Source organism: Podospora pseudopauciseta (genome assembly GCF_035222475.1).
Source record: "Podospora pseudopauciseta strain CBS 411.78 chromosome 7 map unlocalized CBS411.78m_7, whole genome shotgun sequence".
Lineage (NCBI taxonomy): Eukaryota > Fungi > Ascomycota > Sordariomycetes > Sordariales > Podosporaceae > Podospora > Podospora pseudopauciseta.
Genome location: NW_026946667.1, coordinates 3,208,261 through 3,230,032, shown reverse-complemented (window position 1 = coordinate 3,230,032; position 21,772 = coordinate 3,208,261). Strand labels below are relative to the sequence as shown.

General features: G+C 51.6%; 8 protein-coding genes across 8 annotated transcripts; 6 read left to right on the top strand and 2 right to left on the bottom strand.

Moving 5' to 3' along the window:
• The first annotated feature begins 512 nt into the window (after positions 1-512).
• On the top strand, positions 513-3,024 carry QC763_700780 (uncharacterized protein). Its single transcript, XM_062915089.1, has 3 exons — positions 513-2,147; positions 2,211-2,525; positions 2,578-3,024. Exons 1-3 carry the CDS (start codon positions 1,463-1,465, stop codon positions 2,850-2,852), a joined length of 1,275 nt encoding a protein of 424 aa, XP_062762271.1. The 5' UTR covers positions 513-1,462; the 3' UTR covers positions 2,853-3,024.
• Positions 3,025-3,503: 479 nt separating this feature from the next.
• Positions 3,504-6,281, bottom strand: QC763_700790 (uncharacterized protein). Its single transcript, XM_062915090.1, has 2 exons — positions 4,826-6,281; positions 3,504-4,753 (listed from the first exon to the last, which is right to left on the bottom strand). Exons 1-2 carry the CDS (start codon positions 5,037-5,039, stop codon positions 3,840-3,842), a joined length of 1,128 nt encoding a protein of 375 aa, XP_062762270.1. The 5' UTR covers positions 5,040-6,281; the 3' UTR covers positions 3,504-3,839.
• QC763_700800 (uncharacterized protein) lies at positions 5,763-8,530 on the top strand. The gene is made up of 4 exons (XM_062915091.1): positions 5,763-6,756; positions 6,863-6,971; positions 7,053-7,600; positions 7,661-8,530. Exons 1-4 carry the CDS (start codon positions 6,475-6,477, stop codon positions 8,291-8,293), a joined length of 1,572 nt encoding a protein of 523 aa, XP_062762269.1. The 5' UTR covers positions 5,763-6,474; the 3' UTR covers positions 8,294-8,530.
• Positions 8,531-11,259: 2,729 nt separating this feature from the next.
• Positions 11,260-12,498, top strand: QC763_700850 (uncharacterized protein; the record flags this gene model as incomplete). Its single annotated transcript, XM_062915099.1, has 1 exon — positions 11,260-12,498. One exon carries the CDS (start codon positions 11,260-11,262, stop codon positions 12,496-12,498), a length of 1,239 nt encoding a protein of 412 aa, XP_062762268.1.
• A 297-nt stretch (positions 12,499-12,795) lies between these two features.
• QC763_700860 (uncharacterized protein) lies at positions 12,796-14,253 on the top strand (the record flags this gene model as incomplete). The annotated part of the gene is made up of 1 exon (XM_062915100.1): positions 12,796-14,253. The coding sequence occupies one exon, from the start codon at positions 12,796-12,798 to the stop codon at positions 14,251-14,253; it is 1,458 nt and encodes a 485-aa protein (XP_062762267.1).
• Positions 14,254-14,535: 282 nt separating this feature from the next.
• QC763_700870 (uncharacterized protein) lies at positions 14,536-16,412 on the top strand (the record flags this gene model as incomplete). Its single annotated transcript, XM_062915101.1, has 2 exons — positions 14,536-15,750; positions 15,816-16,412. 2 exons carry the CDS (start codon positions 14,536-14,538, stop codon positions 16,161-16,163), a joined length of 1,563 nt encoding a protein of 520 aa, XP_062762266.1. The 3' UTR covers positions 16,164-16,412.
• An 84-nt stretch (positions 16,413-16,496) lies between these two features.
• QC763_700875 (uncharacterized protein) lies at positions 16,497-16,916 on the bottom strand (the record flags this gene model as incomplete). Its single annotated transcript, XM_062915102.1, has 1 exon — positions 16,497-16,916. The coding sequence occupies one exon, from the start codon at positions 16,914-16,916 to the stop codon at positions 16,497-16,499; it is 420 nt and encodes a 139-aa protein (XP_062762265.1).
• Positions 16,917-19,503: 2,587 nt separating this feature from the next.
• Positions 19,504-21,440, top strand: QC763_700880 (uncharacterized protein). The gene is made up of 2 exons (XM_062915103.1): positions 19,504-20,258; positions 20,321-21,440. The coding sequence occupies exons 1-2, from the start codon at positions 19,778-19,780 to the stop codon at positions 21,298-21,300; spliced, it is 1,461 nt and encodes a 486-aa protein (XP_062762264.1). The 5' UTR covers positions 19,504-19,777; the 3' UTR covers positions 21,301-21,440.
• The last annotated feature ends 332 nt before the right edge of the window (positions 21,441-21,772 follow it).

Below are 21,772 nucleotides of genomic sequence, written 5' to 3'. Positions count from 1 at the left end.
TGCAGGCATTGAGCACAGTGTCACCTCGGTCAATATTTGACTGTAGGGCAGCGACCGGGGGACCTTTCCGGGGGTGGCTTGCTGACGTTTCCTTTGCTGAGTGGGCACGTCGCGGGATCAGCCACAGGGGTCGCTAGAGCTGTGTTCTAGCCGCTCTAGTAACCACCCCGGAGGCAAGGGTCCGAGCGGACAGAGGCTACCAGTATCTGAAAAGTAGAATAATCACCGGGTTGCCCGTGGTTGAGAGTTGGGGAGGATTCTCCTGATAAAGCCCGGTCAAGCATATAGCCACTATTAAAGGCCACAGTGACAACCAAATTTGAAGTATGGAACGGGTTGATGAGATATACAATAGGTAGTAGCATGGAAATTTCTGATGTTGCAGTCATGGAAACCAGAGAAAATCACCGACAACGGAGGTTGGTCAAGCATTTTTAGCCGTGCCCAGCTAAAAACGCTCCTCGGGAGAGCGGCATCTAAACTAGGGCTGCCACCACCTCACTCCAGGCGCCGGCAGAGGCGTCAGTAGCTCAACAAACTTCGCTTCGTGTGTTTTCTTCTTTTTTTCCACAAACCATCGACATCGTGTGATATCAAACCATAGGATTTCCACATCATACCATTAATGTTCCAGCCCAGCTTCTTCCCCCACAAGCATTATCACGTCACCAACATGAGGTAACGAAAAGAAAAAGCAACAAAAAGAAGAAAGAAAAAGAAAGAGAGAGGGGTCTCAAGCAAGAACAAACGACAGCAAGAAAAGACGGATCTCGATCCCAGCAGTTCGGTTCCGTGCAACCACGAAGGGCCGCTAGCTGTTCATGTTGGTCACTGCAACGCAACTGCAGACCTGATTGGAGATGGGGGTCTCTATCTGCAGCTTCTGTACTTTCATTGCAGAAAACCTGTCGATTTTTCGTATCGTTTATCAACAAAATGCGCGTGTTGGCTGCTAGCTCCACGCATCGGGGCGAGTCCGAAAAAGACAATTGGACATGGATTCACGCAGGACAAGGCCAGGGGTGTGTTTAGTCCCCTTGTCCCCACGGCCAGTCCAACTGAATCTCATCAGCGTCGCATCGTGGGGGAGGAGCAACCATGGGTCGGAAAGGCCCGGCGGGGGATCAAATTCTGCGCCCTTTCCAAGCATTCCATTCCAGTACAACACCAGAACCCTTGACACCCATGGCACCACTCCAGGGTCCAATGACCACCACCATCACAGATAGCACAGTTGAATATTGGGCCATCACCACACTGCACACACACACGCGCCAGTCCGTGCTAGGATACCGGATCCACGGGAATGATGATAACGCCAGGTTGACCACTTGGGAATATTGGCATATCATTTCGTGGGGAGATATCAAGGCAAGGGAGGAACACAAACAGAGGGAGCAGTTATCAGTTTCCTTCCAAGGGACGGCGAGATTGTTATCGAAAGCCACCAACCAGAGCAAACATGGGCAGCACCAACCAGAAACCCATCCTGATCGTGGGCTCGGGGATAAGCGGCCTCCTCCTGGCCCAACACCTCCGCAAGTCGTCCATCCCCTTCCGCCTCTACGAGCGCGACTCGGACTTGGACACTCGCGGTCTCGGCTGGGGCCTCACCCTTCATTGGTCACTGCCCGCTGTCCGGTCTCTTCTTCCTGACGATCTGGTCTCCCGTCTCCCAGAGGCCTATGTCGACCGGTCCGCCGTGGAAGAAGGGCGGCCTTCGACGTTTCCCTTTTACGACCTCAGCACTGCTGAACTGAAGGCCTCCACCCCAAACGCGGATGAGTCTCAGCGTATCAGAGTGAGCAGGGATAAGTTTCGACGGTTACTGGCCACTGGGTTGGATATCCAATTCGGAAAGGGTGCCACCGGCAAGTTCGAAACGGATGAGCAGAACGGTTCGGTTCAGGTTCATTTTGAGGATGGGACAGTGTCGGAGGAGGGAAGTTTGGTTGTTGCTTGTGACGGCGGGAGTTCACGGCTGAGACAGGCGCTGTTCCCCGACAGCGAAAAGTTCAAGATTCCGGTCCGGTTGATGGGTGTCAAGGTTGAGTGCACGCCTGAAGAGATCGAGCCGCTGAGAAAGCTTGATCCATATTTCCTCCAGGGAGCCGCGTCAGAGAATGATACGTTTGTTTACTTCAGCAGTGAGTGCCCCTTTTCTTGACCCTGAGCGTGGTGTCACACGAAGCTAACATCGGGTACCAAAGCACTCGATGCCCCTGGAAACGGCACAGGCAGGGACACCTACACCTGTCAGATTGTCGTCTCATGGCCTGTTCGGGACAATTTCTTCAACTCTGCCGCCCCGATCACATATCCAGAGACGAATCTTGACAGCATCAAGTTGATCAAGGCTTTTGCGTCAACATGGGCCGAGCCGTTCCGGTCCCTCGCCATGACAATCCCTGAGCAGACGACCGAGGTGAAATGCCTGGACTTGTACGACTGGCCTCCCCCAAAGGACCTTCGGACGACTGGCAAGGTTGTCCTGATGGGAGATGCTCTTCACCCGATGGCCATGTGTATGTTGCTTCTCTCACCCCTATCTCATCCACCCTAGCTGACAATAAACAGACAGAGGAGAAGGCGCCAACCACGCCATCATTGACGTCAAAGAGTTTGTCGACACTGTCATCCCCCACCTCGATGGATCCCCGACAGACATGAGGGTTGCACTTGACGGCTACGAAGACAAAGCGGTGGCGAGAACGAGACCTGCCGTACTTGCTTCGAGACAGGCCTGCCTGGATGCTCACGAATGGGAAAAGATTGGGCCGGCGAGTCCACTTCTCAGCAAGAGGGCGATGAACGTGGGGTTTGATGAGGGAACCATGAAGTTGATTGTCTAGAACAGCACACTCCGCAGAATTGGATGTCGCCTCGTACATTGCATAGCACAAGTAAAACAAAGAAAAGAAAAGAAAAGAAAAAAAAAATGGTGGGTGTCACAGTTGCAGTTTTCACAACACCGAAATCCAACCTGTAAAAAAAATCCAAAAAAAAAAATCCTGATATGTCACTGCTACAGTAGCAATTTTGACAACCTGGGCTTTGCTTGCGACTGACTGCTGCGTTGAATTAAGCTGTGGTTCGTGTTGACGTTGAATGTGGATTCTGTGGATACGAAACGTTTCGGAGGGGGGCAAATGAAAAAAGGGGAGGTGGAGTGGAAAAATCGCGCGGGGAGAGGCGGGAAGTGCAGTGGTGGAGGTCTTTGGTGTAAGAACAAGGGTAGGGGGGCGATGGCGAATCTTGAAGAATGGCAGGGTACGAGATCGTGATTGGATCGCATGGATGAAGGTGTCAGATGTTTGTTTCGAGGGTAAATTCTCTCTCTCTTTTTTTTTTTTTTTTTTTTCTTTTTTTTGCAGAGTTTATGTGGTGTTTGAGGTTGTAGAAGTCGAGGTAGAGTTCTCCTTGAAAGATGACCGATAATGATATAAATGACATTGGTCAATGTTACAATCAACCTGGTGCGTTAAACAAGCAATGCTGGAGGTTTTGAAAAACGCGCGTGGCATGTGAAACCCGGTTATGGTCGGTCCAGGATACAAAGTCACAATTTGAAGTTTTCATTGATCGGTGTGTAAAGGGTCTCTTTCTGAGCCCTGTGCCATATCTTGGTTGTGTAAAAATACATCGCTCATAAGTCGAATAAGAAATACAAGTCTGTTTTTTCTGGTATCCGCAGTCCCAAAAGTCATGTCGAAAAGTTCCCAGAAGCAAAGGTTCGCTCCCTGACGCCTACCTAGTTTTCCAACCATATCCCGCGTCGTCTCAGCGTCATCTAGATCTAGTTGATGGTTGTGACTCCACCAAAGCTCGAATATCCCAAATTAGTCTCTGTCCCCACGTTGAGTGCGTCGCTCACTCTCATCGACATGGACACTGTAGGTGACACTCTTCATGATGGATCCATCAGGGCTGTCCTTGAGGATGTTCTCCTCGCTGCCCATACTATGACCGGGATGTCCTTTGGATGAGATGAAAGTGCCCTTGCGACCCAACCCACTCGAAATGTTGCTGAGTTTGTAGGCATCGCTGCCAGACTTGCCGCCGCCCAACTTGCGGCCATTGCTGCCCCCGGCGCTCGGGTAACCATTGCCACTGCCACCAGAGTACTTGCTGGTGTACTCCTTGGCCTTGCGGAGGAAGATAGGTGCCAGGAAAGGGAGAGAAGAAACCATGTTGCCCACGTTGAACTCAATGACGCCCCAGACGATGAGCATGGTAGAATTACCATCGCCATTTTGGATATTGTCGATTTGCATGTACCGGAAGACGGAGCAAAGCGTGGTAAAGAGGCCGAGCAAGAAGATGACGATGAGACCGATTTTCTTGCCCCTGCTGACCTTGAGCTGGAGGAGCACAGGGATAGGAATGATGGCGACGATGACATCAGAAATAATCGTGACGATGGCATAGGCTGTGAATGACGGTCCTGGCGCCAGGCATTTCCCGTCAACCCTGGGATCCCATGATTTGTGAACGGGGTTGCATGCAAAGATCAGCGTGAGCGAGCATCCCAAGTGGCCGGCCACGACAAAGAACATGGCGATCCAGACAACCCTTCGGTACCAGAGGTGGTTTGTGCCCTTGAAAAGTCGGAGATAACTGATCAACAAGGCCACTTTGAAAAAGCTGATGCCCATCTGATAGATGGGGCGACCAGCAAAGTTGCTGCGGCTGTAGGGAAGCAGGTTCTCTTTGGGGCGGAGAGCGATCGGTAACCCGAGGCCATATTTCGTTTCTATACGCAAGCCATACGAGTCAGTCTCGGTCTCACATGAAGCTCAAGGGGCAGTGGGAAAGCACCACGTACGGACGATGCAGAGGATCGAATAAAGCAGTCCAAACACCATGGAAATGGCTGACATCCAGTCATCGGCGGCGAGGCCATGGTTTTTGTCGCGAATCCATAACCGGGCTGAGACAATAACGATGGAGAAAAACGAGAGGACGGCGCAGATGGTGACGATGGTCCTCCACTGGGAAATGGCGTCCACCTCCGGCGTTGCGTTGTCGACCCAAACCATTTTGTACGACAGCCAGTGTCTACTTGACGGCGGTTGCTTTTCCTAATGACGCTGGGGAACGAACGGGGGAAAGAACAGCGGAACGGGGGGGAGTTTGGGAAGTCTGGGGAGTCTGGCGAAGTGAGGCAGACTGATCGGCAGCTCAAGCTGCTGGAATGAGGATAGCGAGAAGTGAAGGGTCCGACGGGAGATCAGCCGTGAGATTCCCCATCGAGGAGCAAGATCGATTATGTTTAAAGGTCAATCGAATAAACCCCCTCACATCCCCATGGGCTGCCAGATACACCCAAGGTTACACCGTCGTTGTCTTCTCGGTGCCTCTGGTCAACGGTACAGCCATCAACAACGGTCAACCGTCTCGCGACCACAAAGCATCATCTCGTCATCTCAGGGGTCAGCGTGGGAACCGTGGGAGAGCATGATAAGAACATCCGAGACGGAGAAGAAGGTTCGATGCCTCCGGAGAGTGTGTCCCTTGCATCGAAACACGCACTCCCTCCCTGTCATCCAAGTTGCGAGGGAGTCTGAGAGAGAGACCGCGACCAGGCCCTGCCTGCCCTTGCCCTTGCTTGAATGTCGACTGCATTGACTGCCGCTCCTGATGACTGCAGGCTGAAGGCAATAGAAATCCTAATGGTAGCCCACCCTCCCCGGCCGAGTTCGCGTCCTGGATTCCCCTGCGAACAATATGCAGGTCGCAAAAGGTCCGTCGGTGTTTCCAGTGTATTTCTGGAGGCCAGGGTGATGGTCTGCAGGAACTTCTCTTCTGTAGATACAGCATGGGGTGATTGGGTGTGGTTGACATAGTTTGATGGTAGCGATGTGACCTAGCAGCCGCTGTGTCAGGGTCGCAGAGGTTGCAGAGCAAATATCTCTTGCTGTGCCGCCTCGGCACTGGCTCGAGATGCAGCCGGGGAGGTGTTCCGTCCAGCAGAGAGCACCCCTCTTGGCGGTGGCGCCAGGGTAAACACCCCTTGTTCCACTCCAGATTCCGCATACATTGACCCCCACAGGAGACACTGTGCGTGTTACTGTTGCAGCTATTTCCCATTTCGATGCCTCTATCGAATCAGCTGCATCCAGACGTCTCGTCCTGGAATGTCGGTCCCCATGTCCAATATGTTGGAGCAGCACCGGGGGGAACCAACTGCATGGCGAACATGCCGTTTTTAAAGACATCGCACCTCGCTCCAGAGTGAGAGGGAGAGAGAGCGTGCCATGTTTCATTTTCAGCGGTTGATCTTCTCTCCTTCCTGAAGAAATCCCGCCCTCACCCTTTCCTCTTCGGCACTGCACAGTGGCACCCTCTCGGTCCCGCTAGGCCGATCCCTCCCGCTTCCCCCCCTTCTTCTTGCATTCTTCCTCGAGCCTTCTGTCTCTGCCAGATTGCTCATCACTTACTTCCCTTTCTCTCCTTCCCACACACTCATCCACCATGTCGTCCTCAGAGAAGGGCAGCATCAAGGACTCCAAGAGTTCCACCAAGGACGTCAAGGAGCACGGCCCCGAGGTCGTTCGTTCTGTCGACTCGGATGCCGCCTCCAACGGTGGTGGTGTTGATCTCGCCTGGAAGTTCCTCAACCAACACAGAGACAATGCCAATGGCACCGGCGAGTACGTGGACCTCGCGGCCCTGCGAAGAAGAATCGACTTCCGCATCGTCCCCTTGATGTTCTTGTGCTATACCCTCCAGTTTCTGGACAAGGTCATTCTCAATGTACGTTTTCATGCCCCCACATGTGTTGATGTTTGTGCCAGCCGCGGCTCACGACGCACGGCATCACCCCACAAGTCACCACATGCAGCCAGCTAACTACCTCAAGTACGCCAACGTAATGGGATTGCAAAAAGACCTTAATATGGGAGGGAATGACTTCAGTAACACAGCAACTTTTCTGTTTGTCGCTTTACTTTGCTTCGAGATTCCCAACAGTAAGCAGCCCCTGCATCTTGTCCTACTCACAAGGCATCACAATTACTGCATCTTTCACAACTAACAGCACGACTTTACAGTTTGGTTCCTTCAAGCCGTTCCTGCCGCAAAATGGCTCGGCCTCAATGTGATCCTCTGGGGTACCGCTACCGCCTGCGGTGCCGCGGCCACCAACTATCAGACTCTCCTTGTCTCCCGCATTTTCCTGGGTATCTTCGAGGCAACGATTGCACCAAGTTTGATGATTATCAGCAGTATGTGGTACACTAAATCCGAGTCTGCGCCGCGCTTCTCCTTCTGGTATCTTGGTCTGGGTCTCGGTCAGATCATCGGTGGTCTTGTGTCGTTTGGCTTCCAGCACATGGGCCCTGACGCTCGTCTCTCTGGATGGCGCACCATGTTTTTGACTCTCGGTCTGATCACTGTCGTCGTCGGCTCTTGCGTCATCATCTTTCTTCCTGACACCCCTATGCAGGCTAAGTGGATGTCTGACAATGAGAAGGTTGCCCTGTTGAAGCACGTCAGTGTCAACCAGACTGGTGTTGAGAACCGCAAGTTCCGCGGAAAGGAGATCTTGGAAGCCTTGACTGATCCCCAGGTGTATCTCCTGCTCCTCGCTGTCATCTTGGTAAGCCATACCTCGCTACTGTGCTTAGGTTGCGGTGAAGAGTTGTTAACATTTTCTTAGCTCTCCGTCTCCAGCGGTGTTGTCACCACTTACTCGGCCACTCTCATCCGCAACCTTCCCGGCTATGACTCCAAGAAGGCTGCCCTTATGAACACACCTTCTGGTGTCGTGAGCATCTTCTTCACCCTGCTAGTCGGATGGGGCATCCGTTTCCAGTCCCACCGCTGGGCCTGGATTATCGCCTGCATTCTCCCAGCCATAGTGGGGGGCGGACTTATGAGTTTCTTACCCAAGGACAACACCAACGGTATCCTGGCAGGTATCTACCTCGTCAACGCCGTTGTGGCCCCCCTCGCCATCTTCTACAACTGGACTGTCGCCAACATTGCCGGTGCGACCAAGCGCGCCTTCGCTGCCGCCATCATCAGCGGGTCCTTCTCCCTCGGCAACATCATCGGCCCCCAGACCTTCCAGGCTCGTGATGCCCCCGATTACCGCCCTGCCAAGCTCGCCGTCATGGGTACCCAGGCCGGCTGCGCGCTCGTCACCTTTGTCCTCTTCCTTTACTATGTCTGGCAAAACAAAAAGCGAAATAACCGCGCCGACAACGAGAACGAGGACGCCTTCATGTCGCCCGAGGTGTGGACCCGCATGACGGACAAGGAGAACAAGGGGTTCCGCTACTCTTACTAAAAAGTTGATTTTTTGCTTTTCTCTTCTTTTACTATTTTGAAGGTGGATATAAATACATGAAGGCCACGCAATTTCTGGTTCTTTCTGGATACCACATACACGTACACACTTTATACCTACTAGTCCTGTCGTTTAGATACATTCACATGGTGATACCCGCTTTTTGGACGAACCAGCAAAAGTATAAGCACATGATGATACAGCTATGCAGCAGGCTTCTCATTTCTTTTGCTTCATGAAAAAAAAAACACTTGAAGAAATGCAACGGTGATGACTGGCGTCCAAGATCCACTTGTGACATGCAAAAATGTAACGTAATGTGAATGCAGAGGCGAAAGCGAATAAATGGCATTGTCAAAGATAGAGCCACTCCCCGGGTCTCGGAGACGGCATGGAAAGCGCACCGGAGGTCTGGTGCCAGGGGTCATTGCAGGTTCCCCTTGCTCAAATGATTGTCGATGGATTTTCCTGATATGAACTGACGATTGACCCCGAGATTTGCAAGATGCCTGCTGAGTGAGAACCCTGATGAGCTGCTGGGATTGATCCATCCATCGCGAATCCCAACCTCTTTTCTTACCCCGCAAAGCACAGCAGACTGTTGCGGCGCGGACTTTCAGATTTCTTTGCGGGAGATACCGAGTCGGTCACACGAGAATCAGGCCGCGGTTGATGCGACCCAGGTGGGCGGGTGAGGTGAGATGGCAGTGATGATCATTACCGTATTCTGTGCTTCCAAGACTGGAACATATCCATTAAGTGCTGACTTTGCAGGAAAAAAAGATATGCATTATCAAGAGTTGCATGGGGCAAGTAAGCGGGTGATGATATTTGAAGATCGAGTTCTCTGGGTGTGGCTGAAAAAGAACCATTGAAGAAGACTGGAATTTCCAGGTTTTTTACTTTTTGGCAGGCAAAGGTTTCATGTGGAAAAAAGGAGATTGGCATGCAATGGTAAGTGTAGTGCAGAATCTGCTTTTGGCATATCTGGTTGTGTGCTGTCTGTCTCTGCAGTGAGGGTACACCTCCTGAAACCATGCGAGGGGGTCGATGGATGGTCAACCGACCGAGAACCTAGACTAAAGACCAAAATGGGATGGATGGAGGGGAATGGCCGGCAGATCACCTTTGGTTCCGTGTACTATTTTCTTGGCCACCATGACGCTTGAGTGGTGTGCAGCGGGAAAAGGATGATCTTTCCTTGGGAAAGCGCATTTACTCCGGAAGATCACCGAGGCTTTGGGGCCAGATCCTGTCATTACGGGTGAAGAGCTTTGGAGTGGTGCAGCAGACGGAGCCGACGAGTAGGCGAGGTCTAGTTGAAGACTTCTACGAATCGGAGGGACGGGATGAGAAAAATAAGCGAGCGACTCGGTGAACAAGCGACCGAACCAGGACTTGAGAAGATCAGGACGAATGTTCACTGATTGATGGAAGGGAAGGACTGGTATGCAGGTCCTATGCTACAGGTGCACTTTTCTCCTGTCAATACGACATTATGAGGCGAAACTCTGGCAGAAGCGCGTCTAGGGGTGTATTGTCTTGCCTGCCGGTGAACTGAGTCGGGCCGACGATCCCGCTTCAAAAGATATCCTGGGTGTATGATATATGCATCCGTTTGATGTGGTTGTAGTTGAAGTCTAGAAAATCTGATACGTTCGGCATAATGAAAGCCATCAAGTTGGAGAAATGCTGATGGGAAATGCTGAAAGCCTTAGACCATCTTTCAAGGGCTATTGTATGACTGAAAGTCTATTTGACATCCCAGTGGGTTCGCAAGCATCTTTAAGCCTTTTGATTCATGGTAATTGTCTCTATTCTTTTACTCATGACGTGCTTCCGTTACGCCTGACGTGTCGTTATTTCTGATCTGTTAGTGGTACGTTGAACAGTGATAGTGTAATAATAACAAGGATTTCAAAGCAAGTGTCAGGGCTTTGTGGAACATCAAAAGCTTGTTTGGATAACCTGTAATGAAGATCTACGATGTTTGTCTTGGAAGAAGGGATGATATAGCACGTCGTGGATAAACTACCTGGTAATTGGTACTGCAAATGAGTAATATGCATGAAGACTATCAACTTCCACCCTTTCAAACAGAAAACAGGCCTTATCAACATTCTTTGAGGCCTATTAACTATCTTTTAAGACATATTAAGTACTTTTCGAAGTCTATTGACTATTCTTCGAGGCATAGTTCAGTCCTTTCACAGTGCCAGCTTTCTTGTCCACAGCGTGTACAGGTATCTGGCGAGCAGTGGAATCATGCAGTCAGATTCCCTTGAGCAACACCAATAGTTGACACTATCTATCTAAGTATTTTCCCGACTACCTACTAATATGCCCTCTCGCTACCTAACCATCAGACCCAACGAAAGCGTCAAAAGCGTCAAAAGCCAAGACCATCACATCTTATATCCTGCAGGCTGCTGACTCATATCTATTTTATACCAGAAAAGTCAAATGCTAGGCCAGCTGCTAGTCAGCTGCTAGGCAGCTGGTGGTGAGTGATGGTAAGGTGCCTAGTTGTCGTTGTCTAGCGCATCGAACCACTGGAAATCAAGGACAACCCTAACCCAGAGTTTTGCACATTTGAATGCAAACACCAAGAGGTGGTGCAAGAACGAAGATCGTGCGTCCGCAAGCAAGATGTGCAGTTCTGTGCATCGAACGAAAGCTCGGCAAGTCCAGGGAGGTTCGAAATATCTTTTGCGCCCATTTAGTATCATTTGTAATCAACCAGCTGAATTTCCGGACATGGCGGATGTAAAGGCCTTGTTACCACAGTGGAACTGACCGTCCCCACCAACGACTCATGTCAGCTTCAAAATCTTGGCTCTTCTCTGGATCTTAATCACCAAGCAGGAAAAAGCGTCGACTTATCAGACTCGAATCAACTCACAAGAAAAGCTCAGGAAATACACACCAAAAAAAAAAAAAAAACCCCGAGCCGAATTCAGCCCAAGATGTCCGAAGCGCATGCAATCCAGATCATCTCCAAAGCCGACTTCACCGCCCAATCACTCACCCCCGCCCCCTCGCCCTCGACCCCTTTGACAGCCCCATCCTCAGTCCGCATCCAGACCCGTCTGATCTCGCTCACAACAAACACTTTCACTTACGCCAAACTCGGTGGGAATCCCCTCCTAGCGTGGTGGAACGTCTGGCCTCTGCCGGCCACGGTCTCACCCGACACCCACTGCCGAATCTCAGCATGGGGCTACTCTGAAGTAGTAGAGAGCACCATCCCCTCCCTTCCCGTCGGAACAGAATTATTCGGTTACCAGCCCATCGGCACCAGAGTTGAGGAGATCCAACTCATAGAGGGGAACGTCCCGGGTGACTACGACGTCGTCCTGCCCGACAACGGGTTGAGAAAGGGGCTCAACCCGATCTACAACCGTTACCACGTCTTTGGCGACGAGTCAAACGAGAGCAAAGGGTTGCGTGCGTTGTTTTATGCCCTCTGGCAAACGGGGTGGATGCTCAACCAGCATGTTTTCGCCTGGGAGGGTGGGTTCAAGCCCTCGCATCCGTTTGGTGCCGCTGGGGGAGATGGCTGGGATGCCAAAAAGGCGGATATCAAGGGGGCCGTGGTGATTTTGCTGGCGCCGTCTGGGAAAACTGGCTTGTCGTTTGCGCATGAGTTGAGGAAGGGCAGGCCGGAGGGCGAACAGCCTGAGAAGGTTATCGGTGTTGGGTCGGAGAAGTCAAAGGGGTTGAGCGAGAGCACGGGGCTGTTTGATGAGGTGCTTTTGTATGAGCAGGTTGAGGATATTGAGCGGATTGCGAAGAAGGGGCAGAAGATCGTGTTGGTCAATTTTGCTGCCCGGGGTCAAGCGGCTGATACCTGGGCGTCCGCTCTCGACGAGAAGTTTGGGGAAGATAATGTCACTGTTCTCTTGGTAGGAGCTGACCCCTCGGCTACTCGGCCCCCGGTATTATATGGGAAGGTTATGGATCCGACCAGCAATGTCTACCAGGTCCACGCTGGGTTGATCCGGGAGAAGGGCATCGCAAACCTTGGATCGGCGGAGGCCTACTACAATGCGCAAAATGCTGCCTGGGATCGGTTTGCCGGTGACGGGGCCATCCCGGCCATCAAGATCAAGTGGGAGAAGGGACTGGAGAAGTATAAGGCTGGGTGGCAAGCGCTGGCAGACGGTCATTATGGTCCTGAGACTGGCCTTGTGTTTGAGCTGTAGTATGGAAAATGGCAGAGATCCCCGTTGGTGGAAACAAAGGATCTCGTGCCAAGCTGTATGCGGGAATCGATTCTTGCTGAATCCAAGCAAGTGTGGGTGTATATGAGAACAAAGAAAACTGTCACCTGGGCCAACAAAGACGACGCACGGCTAGAACATAATGACTTTATGAGACATGGCTTGAAACTTGAAACCCCATGCAATTGTTTGATGAGCTTCACAACATCGCATCCAAGTCGCCACAGAAGACACGCTTCACGCCTCTCCTGTTATTGGCGGCGGAGACGACGGCGCAAGATGTACACCTTCAACCACCCCTCTCGCTGGGTCCTTGGCATAACCACCGCCGCAACCGCGACACTAGCCCCGCAACACTACACCAGCTGGGAGGAAGTAATATGGGACTTTTCACTGGCCTCAGTCCCGGTTCTTGTCGGTCTTTGGCTCAAGCCTTCCCCCGGCACATTCGCAGCTGGAATGGTCTTGGCCTACTGGTTCACCTCCATATTCACAACCTCGTGGCTATTTCGGTACTACGTCTTTTCAGCCATTGTTTGGTCATGTTATTCTTCCTTTCACAAATACGAGTCCCTAACCTTGGAGGATGTCCCGCCAACCTTTGGGGGCTGGCTACAGCTCGTCTTCTGGAACTTCTTGGCAGGATGGAACAACATGCTAGAACCACCAATGGTCAAGCAGGATGAGCTTCCCTATCGAGGCAGGCTGTTTGGTCTTCCGCAAAGAGAGGGAGATAGGCCAAAGACGAGTAGATGGCTACCTGCAAGGCAGCTCAGCCAGAAAGGGCCACCCAGCGCGTTTTACAAGCTGAATGACATGGTAAAAAAGCTCCAGGCCAGATCACCCCGAGATTTGAGGGTCAAGATGTCTTTCTTGGAAGCCGGGATTCGTGGACTATTCAGGGACATCGGTGATAGAACGGCCGGGACGGTTAACACGAGAGACGAATGGGGGGGAGAGATCGCGCATATTCACGCAGCTGATGGGTCACTGCATGTCAACCTTCATCCCGAGGATGTTAGCACTGTTTTGCAGGCCGGTTGGGGGCAGCGGCATCCTCTTGCGGGAGGAAACGACTCAAAGATATTCAGGTTCTGGTTTCATGGCGTAATGGAAAAACGACTACCAGTGCCTGTTGGATGGACGTTGGTATACGCTCCGAGGACGTCTGAGGAGGAGGACGTGGTGGAGGAGATTATGATTGCAGCAATATGGTACGCGACGCAAGGAAATGTTTACGCCATTGGTGGTGATGAGGAACGTAGAGTACGGAGGTGGAATGCAAGGCCCGAGGAGTTCAAACGAGAGGAGAGGTGGTGGGATTGGCTGTGGAGGCTTGTGCCAGCACCCCCTGAGAGGGGTTGGAAATGCGAATGCTGCTGGAATTGTTCAAGAGGATGTGCGGGCAACAAGGTGGAAGCCCAGACAACGTCGCCGCAAAGATCCAAGAAGAAAGGAGAACAGAAAAAAGAGCCAGCGGCTGATCCAATGTCGCCCGACTCAGCTTCGAACCCAGAGGCAGGGAGAAGTAGGTTGAATGTTCATTTTTCGGTACCAGAAACACTCCCCATGATATCGGACCCCGGAATAGAGGGGCATAGGGCCAAAGGAAGGATGTATCCATTGCCGGAGTCTCCAAAACCAGACGAGAACAAGACCAAGTCCGATCCTGGAAGAGCCACGATAGGCAGCAAAGGGTTACAGGACAACTGGACTTGGAGCAGTGACGTTTTTTAACGACTGCATCCAATGGGACAACTGCACGTTCCCCCTGAAACCCCTATTTCCCATCACGTGACCTATCTGTTGAATGTTCCCGCCCCCACTGTTGCTAGGCAGCACTGTGGGTTGGCTCAAGCTAGCAGTTGCTGCCTGGTGTTGAGGTTCAGGAGAAGGTTGGCAATATGCTGTTGCAAAGAGACATAAAATACCTCCGGCCAATCTTACTACGAAACTCCGTACCTAGGTACTCAGGCGTCTTATCTCTCTCTTCACATCATCGGCACGCATACGACAGCCATGTCATCGCCATCCTACAAGCGAGTATGCCTCCTGCGCAACGAGGATGCGACTCGATGCTCCAAACTCGTCCTCAATTGGCTCAAGAATCCAGATGCAGCCCTTTTGGTGGAAGAGTTCATCATCGACCCTCACCCGAGATTTGGGCACTTCATGAACGGCGAGCCAGATCCTGCTCTGGATGATGGGGACCATGAACTGGTGGTCAAATACATCGAGAGCCTTGTGCTCAGTGACGATATGAAAACCAAAATCCTGGAAGGGGTTCCGAGAAAGAAAGACAAGGCAAAATCTGAGGTCGACACCCAGGATGATGAGCCCCCAGCGAAGCGCATCCGTTGGAACTCGGGATGGCCGGATATTCCTCACTACCATGAGGCCCTGGCCATTCTCGTTATTTCGCTTTGTCCCAACATCAAACGGCTCCGCTTCAGCCCGGAGACCCTCATACTGGGCACCTTGCTGGACGAGTACCTCGTCCAAAACAACTACGGGGAAATCACCGAGCCCACACTTCAGAGACTCGAAGTTGTCCATCTGGAAGCCATTAATAACGGCTTTATTGATGGGCGCAATTACGACACTGTCAGATCCCTTGGCTTCTTTCGCTACTTTCATCGTCTGCCGTTAGTTTCTACCGTGAAAATCGAGGCTATCTCAGACTATCAGCCGGACAATACGTCCTTCCCGCCCAAGTCTTCTTCTACCATTTCGAAAATTACCATTGGCCACTCTGATATCTCCGGGGCCATTCTCAGCAGCATCATCCGCATCCCCCAGGCTCTCACTCACTTTTCCTTTTCCAATGCCGGGCTTTGGACCACCGATGGCGCGTATACAGACGACGTGAAACCCAAGACCGTGAGCAAGTGTCTTCTGCAGCACAAGGACAGCCTGCAGGTTCTGGATTTGGACGCTCGACTCTCTGATCCCTCGAAGTACGATAAGCACCGCCCGGCCTTGTTGGAGCACCAGAAGGATGAATACCCTGAGTACTATTATGGCAGATATGGAAGTAGTCAGAGTGACACCGGAAGAGGAGGAGGTCACACTCCTCCGCCGGATGCAAAATATCTCGATTTGGATCGATCGTTCAGTGGGGACAAGGAGGAAGACCTGCCTCTCTATGCGGTGGATTTGCCTGACACGTTTGACTACGAAGGCGGGTCGATTGGTTCCATGAAGGATTTTACTAAGTTGAAAGACTTGAGCATTGTATGTATCATGCCCAGAGCTCTGCTCTTGATGTTGGATGACAGGCTTACTAACACGTCACACAGAGAATTGGAAATATCCTTGGCTACGATGACACATGCAAGTACAAAGTCACGATCCGTACTCTCAAGCATCGACTTGTTGATCTTTTGCCGCCGAATCTGGAGAGTTTGAAGTTGTATGGCTACGAGAAGGGAAAGTTTGCTCAAGTTGATGCACATGTCGATGAGCTGCTGGCGCAAAAGGAAGAAAAGCTTCCCAATCTCAAGACCATCCATGGTCTTGATGAGTGCATACTTGGTGTAGCCGGGACATACCCGGCTGAGCTGGGCGACTCTGAGCTTTGGCAAAGGCCCTGTGAGGGTTTGAACTGGGTTGAAGTTGAAACGGATGATGACGAAGCAGATCCCTGATGGAGTGAATCTATCAAGTAAGGGCTGTGTTCACGCCATTTCACGACTTGCATGCGTTTTGGATAATACAACAATCACATCATTATCTTGATACTGCGTACTTCACAGCAACATCAGAAGTTCTTGATTGTCTGACGCTCGCAAAGCGTGGAAATGTACATCATGGCGTTCGGACCGTCGTCCGCGTCATTCACTAGCCTTTCCAGGAAGCAATGTAGAAAGTAAATACAAGCAATCGACATCCACCACGTTGACTGGTCAGTCATTCACCCCATCCTCTGTGTTTCATGTCTTCGTCAAAGAAGATCACTCGAAGTTGTGGGTGCGAGTTATTTACTCAGCAGCCTCACCCTCCTCCTTGGGGCCCTTGCCCTTGCCCTTGGCCTTTCCCTTGCCCTTGGCGGGAGGCTTAGCGGGACCCTTTCCCTTCGCCTTTCCCTTTCCCTTGGCCTTTCCCTTTCCCTTGGCCTTTCCCTTGCCTTTAGCCTTGCCCTTGCCCTTAGCCTTGCCCTTACCCTTCTTTCCCTTGCCCTTCTTGCCCTTCTTGCCCTTGCCCTTGCCGGTTACGTCGGCGTCAACATCAATGCCGGTCACCTCGGCGGCGTCGACATCGACAGCGGCGATGGGGAGTGCCTCAGGCTCGGCGTAGCGGGCCTCGATGTCGCCGTTGTAGGCGTCCTGGACGGGCACGGCGAGGGCCGCAACGTACGGGGCCGCGAAGATGGCCGTGATCAAGAACTTGGAAAGATGCATCTTGAAGTTGCTTGCTGGGGTGGAGCGTTGAAGCTTGGTTGGTCTGACTGTTGAGAGGTAAGACAGAGAGGCTTGTCCGAGGGTGATGAGAAAAGAGGAATTCAGGTTTGGCAGTGGAAAGGAGTGGCTGTTATATACCTGAATCCCCTCCTCGAGCTTTCCTTTTCACCTTCGATCATGTGAACTGCTTGCTGACTTGGTCATCTCAATACTCTTCGATCGGTACATCATCTTCGGGAATGTGGGGGGCCGCGTTCACGCGAGGTCTTGTCACGATCATGAGCATCAGTGATAGACGTAAGTCAATCTGGAAAAAGTCCACTCCGGGCATGGCAATGTGTAGTCCGCCCAGGGATTCTAGAACGCATACATGACGTGCTATAGCAAATGTCCCAATCGGCTCTGCTCCTAGAACGGCTGATCCCAGGGCAAGTGAGGAGAGGCTGTCCTAAGCGAGAGGGGACAAGAGGCGGCAATTGCTGGATGCGGTAAAGGTCTATGATATTATCAGAATATCGTGATATGACGATTATTACACGCAAAAACGCCTGTTTCTCAGCCGATTGGTGCGAGTAAGTGAGACGATGATCGACAATTAAAACAAAGTTGATTGTGCAGGTTCGCTGGGTCGTATCACATGGACTCGAAAATGAGAGAGGTGTACACCTTTTTCCCTCGACAAAGTCGACCTTTCCCCATCCAACACAAGCAGTTGTCACACACCACAACGGAATGCTCCCCCTCGCTTCTCACTAGCCTCGGAGGATATCTAGGTAGTGTGCGTGACAGCGGTTCGTTAACTGCCGAACGATCGCGATGCGGAGTGGTAACATTGTGACGATTGGTGACATCAAAGGGGGGCCATCCAACGCTCGAACGCCCTCGACCAGGACACTGGGAAGCCTGGGAATCTGAGGAGCCATTGTGCCATTTCCTGTATCTCGCGGATAAGCGCATGCGGCTAAACAGACCGCCTAATGATATAGCAGTGTCGGATGGCAACATTGCCATATTAACCATCTCATCACGTCTTGGATCAACAGTCTTCCAACAGGAGGGCTATATGCCGCCCGCAGAGCCGGACGTACGCAATGCTTGACGGCTCCATAGTGAACAATCCTCGTCCCGGCGGAGTTGGTAGTCGTGGGTCATCAGTTCCTGGAACCAGATGTCTTGGCGAAATGGTAGAACCACCAATCGGCTTTTCTCAGGGGAAGTAAACAATCAAGGCCCGTTTTTCAATTCTGCTAGAAGCCGACCACGGCGCATTCCTTCTCCAGCTGAGTTACTCCCCCATCCTTACCAGACGCTGGCATCAGCAAGGGGACATGTTGGTGGCAGTATTGAAGAATTGATTACACTGTCTTTGCTGGCCACATCCCGTTTCCCGATGACCAGAAGACCATTGATTGTTCATCCACAGGTGTGATAAAGAGATGAACCGCAAGAATTTCCGTAGATATGATAGGACGCGTAATCAAATTGACCCGAAACGGCCGATCGTGTTTGCAGTACCATCCCATCCGCCAGCCGCGCTGTAAACAAGACCGACTGATGGCGCGGCTCCAAGACACTTGGCAGATGATTCATTTCTTCCCCAGCAATCTTTCATCTACAAGAGTCTTTATAGAACCGCCCAAAGCATTCCCATAGCCGTAACAATCTGCAATGGCCCGCGGAACACGCAAGCACTCTATGGCTGCCAAAATTATGACGACTGTCCCTGGGAACGCCTCAGAAACGATCAAGCACTGTGCATCTCTCAAACATAACAGACTGCAGTCTCGGAGGATAACTAGCTCAAACCCACTCGAAAGGCAGCTGATAGGCCTTAAAAGCACCAAATAGCTCTATTACCTTACCTCCGGTATTCCAACAGAGAATGGTGACACACCGTCACAGTCAGCGTATAACGGTGTCCAGCCACCTCATATGTGTATCTGGCGGTTGATGGAACCTTGAAGAGGGGCACGTACTGATCACTGTGCAAGAGACAGTCTTAGTGGAGGAAATAGACTAGTGTACATGCCTAGGCAGCCTCATCAAACAAGGCCAAGGTTGAAGTTGGGGCAGGAGGTTCCGCCGTTAGTGATGGCTCTTGTCTTCGTCTCTTGACGATGACTTTGGCAGAAATGTCCTCCTCTCCCAACTGCTCAACATCACCTACCTATGCTATATACCTTTGCATTGATTTCACGGTTCATGATGCTCGCAGTCGCGCATTGTCCAAATGTAAGCGGTCATAAACAGTCACTGTGAAGAAACAGGTAGGTATTCAGTGCCAACAAGAAGTAATTCTTCTTTCTTTAATCATAGCCCTCATCCCCAGAAAAGTATTCCACTCACATCACTGTCTTGAGCAAGGCGTTCCCCTATCATGTGATTTTGATCACTGCATCTATCAGTGAAGATGCTGAAAATTCCGAATCATTCCCGCATACCGACGATAACTCGGGATCCGATATGAGACGTTGTTTCCAAGCTGGAAGTGCTGATAAGGTTGCTTGGGTTGATAAGAAAGCTGGGTCGCCTTATCAAGGTTTGATGCGGGGTTGGTGATACCGCACCTTTCTGCACCCACCTCCCATCCAATGGAAACCATGGTCATCGGACTTTTATGCCCTTCTCAGTTCACAAGTCCCTGGCCTGTCGTTGGTGGCCGGTATCTGCCCCTCATGAGGCGCAACTGCATCGGATCGGAACATCGGGCTGTCAACGACGGCGACCACTTCATGTTGACATTGGTCGGGATGCGGGGGTTGGAGGTTGGACAAACGGCGTACCTAAGCTACAAAAACCGTCTGGAACCTCCTTGCTGGTAACGCCGTGCAACATCAAGCATCGTGGAAAGGTTGGCCAGAATGGCGCCAAATACTATTCTTTCTTTGTCAGCCACGGACCTTCCTGTCTGGATTGTTGCCGTCGGAGCGGCTGTTGCTGGCATTGTGCTGCTTGTAGCCTCCGTCAGACATGCCTCAAAGAGGACGACGGCATCACCACCACACCTATTCATACTCACCTTCCCTCCTTCGCGACGACACATTCTCAGCAGCTTTTCCCAGTTTGAAAAGTTTTCCGTTGCTGATCAAGCCGAGATCTCACCACAAGTCCTGCAGAACCGAGCCTTGACCACTACCAGGAAACCTGATTTCTCTGTTGACAACTTTTACACCCCAACCGGCTTCTCAACCCAAGAAGTCCGCTCTTTGGTCGGCCGTTTTCCTGACTATGCGAGCTTGAGTGGAGTGCCACACCCGAGCCCAGTTTCGCCATCATGGGACATCAAGAGGGCAATCTTCAGGCCGTTTAGACCGTTCAGGTGGAATTATACACAGAACATGGGTCAGTTCCATGCCTGACCTTCCATGACTTGTCCCCCCATTCTCACCGTTTCTACTGCACAGCACTCATGAAATACAACCCCGATTTTTGGATCGAGCTGGAACAGAACTACCTTCCCACCATGGCCGCCCGGCAACAGCTGTTTGCTAAGCACCCCGACCGGATCTTCTTCCAGGGCCCCGGGGCCGACCTCGCCTGCCGTGAACTGATGGAGATGCTCATCCAATTCCTCTGCCGCCGATACCCTTGCCACTTTCACCTCTCCAACGACAACACACTCTTCCATAATCTCCTTCTCGAGACTGTCACCGACTTGACATCTACCCCACCACTGGAAGTCATCTTCCAGAACATCCCCGAAGACTACGCCATCATGCTCCGCAACGAGGAAGATGGTCTATATTACCTCCGCGCGGCTAGCGTGTGCAGCAGCGTAGGGTGGCATATAGCCCAACACAAAGACCAGCCAATGAAGAAGATTCACACCCATGTGCCCGACGCTGATAAGATGCAGTTCTCCCTTGATCGGTGGTTTGCCAAATTACCAACAGATAAGCCAGTGATGAGAGCCTCATGGAGCATCGAGGACTGGCAAGCCATGTTTTCCTCGCCTGGCGTGGGAGCGTTTCAAGGGGAGAACGAAAAGAAGTGGAGCCGGAGTGCTTTTGCGGATCGACCGGCGGAGCTGACGGTCAAGGAGCTGAAGCTGAGGTGTGATGCCCAGACGCTGAGGAGGTTGCCGGTGAGCGGGGCGGTGGTGTTCAACTTCAAGGCTATATTCACTCCGCTGGAGGAGCTGAGGGACGAGCCGTTTGTGCCAGCGCTACTGCACAAGGTGTTGAGCGAAGGGAAGGAGAATTTGATTGACTACAAGTCAGATAGGAACGTCAAGAATGTGGCACTGGAAGCCTTGAAGGGGTGGGCTGATGAGCAGGTCAAGGAGGGAGTCGTGCCGGGAGATTGGGATGTGAGCACGCTGGAACAAAGTCCATTTTACCCTGGTTGGGAGGAGAAATGGAAGAGAAAGCAGGGGATTTTGTAACCAAACTATAGATTAAGTATGAAACTTGATGTTCTAGCCGCCAAATTTGGTAGGGCAGGAACGCTATTTTCGGGTATCTAAATAGTGCGGAGCGATTGGTCGTAGCCAAGTACTCGGTACCGTACCCCCCTCCAAAGCCACTGAAAGGATACTAGTCTAAGGTGCTTTCAGACAATCTTGGTTCAGTGCAGCTAAACAGTTGTGACGAACCCCTGTCCAGAACCTCTGAAAGGGATACTGGTTGAAGGCACTTCTGAACAATCCTGGTTCGGTACAGCTAAACATTGTACAACAAATGGCTTGTCTCGATCACAACAGTCTAGATCCCAACGATTATAACTTAAATTATATACTGCAGAACTATCTATTTATACTAGCCATTTCCTCCGTATATATACACCTAGTAGTTTCCTGGATTATTGACCCTTGGCAATGATCCTACAGATGAGGCTACTCCGGTCTTGATCGGTTC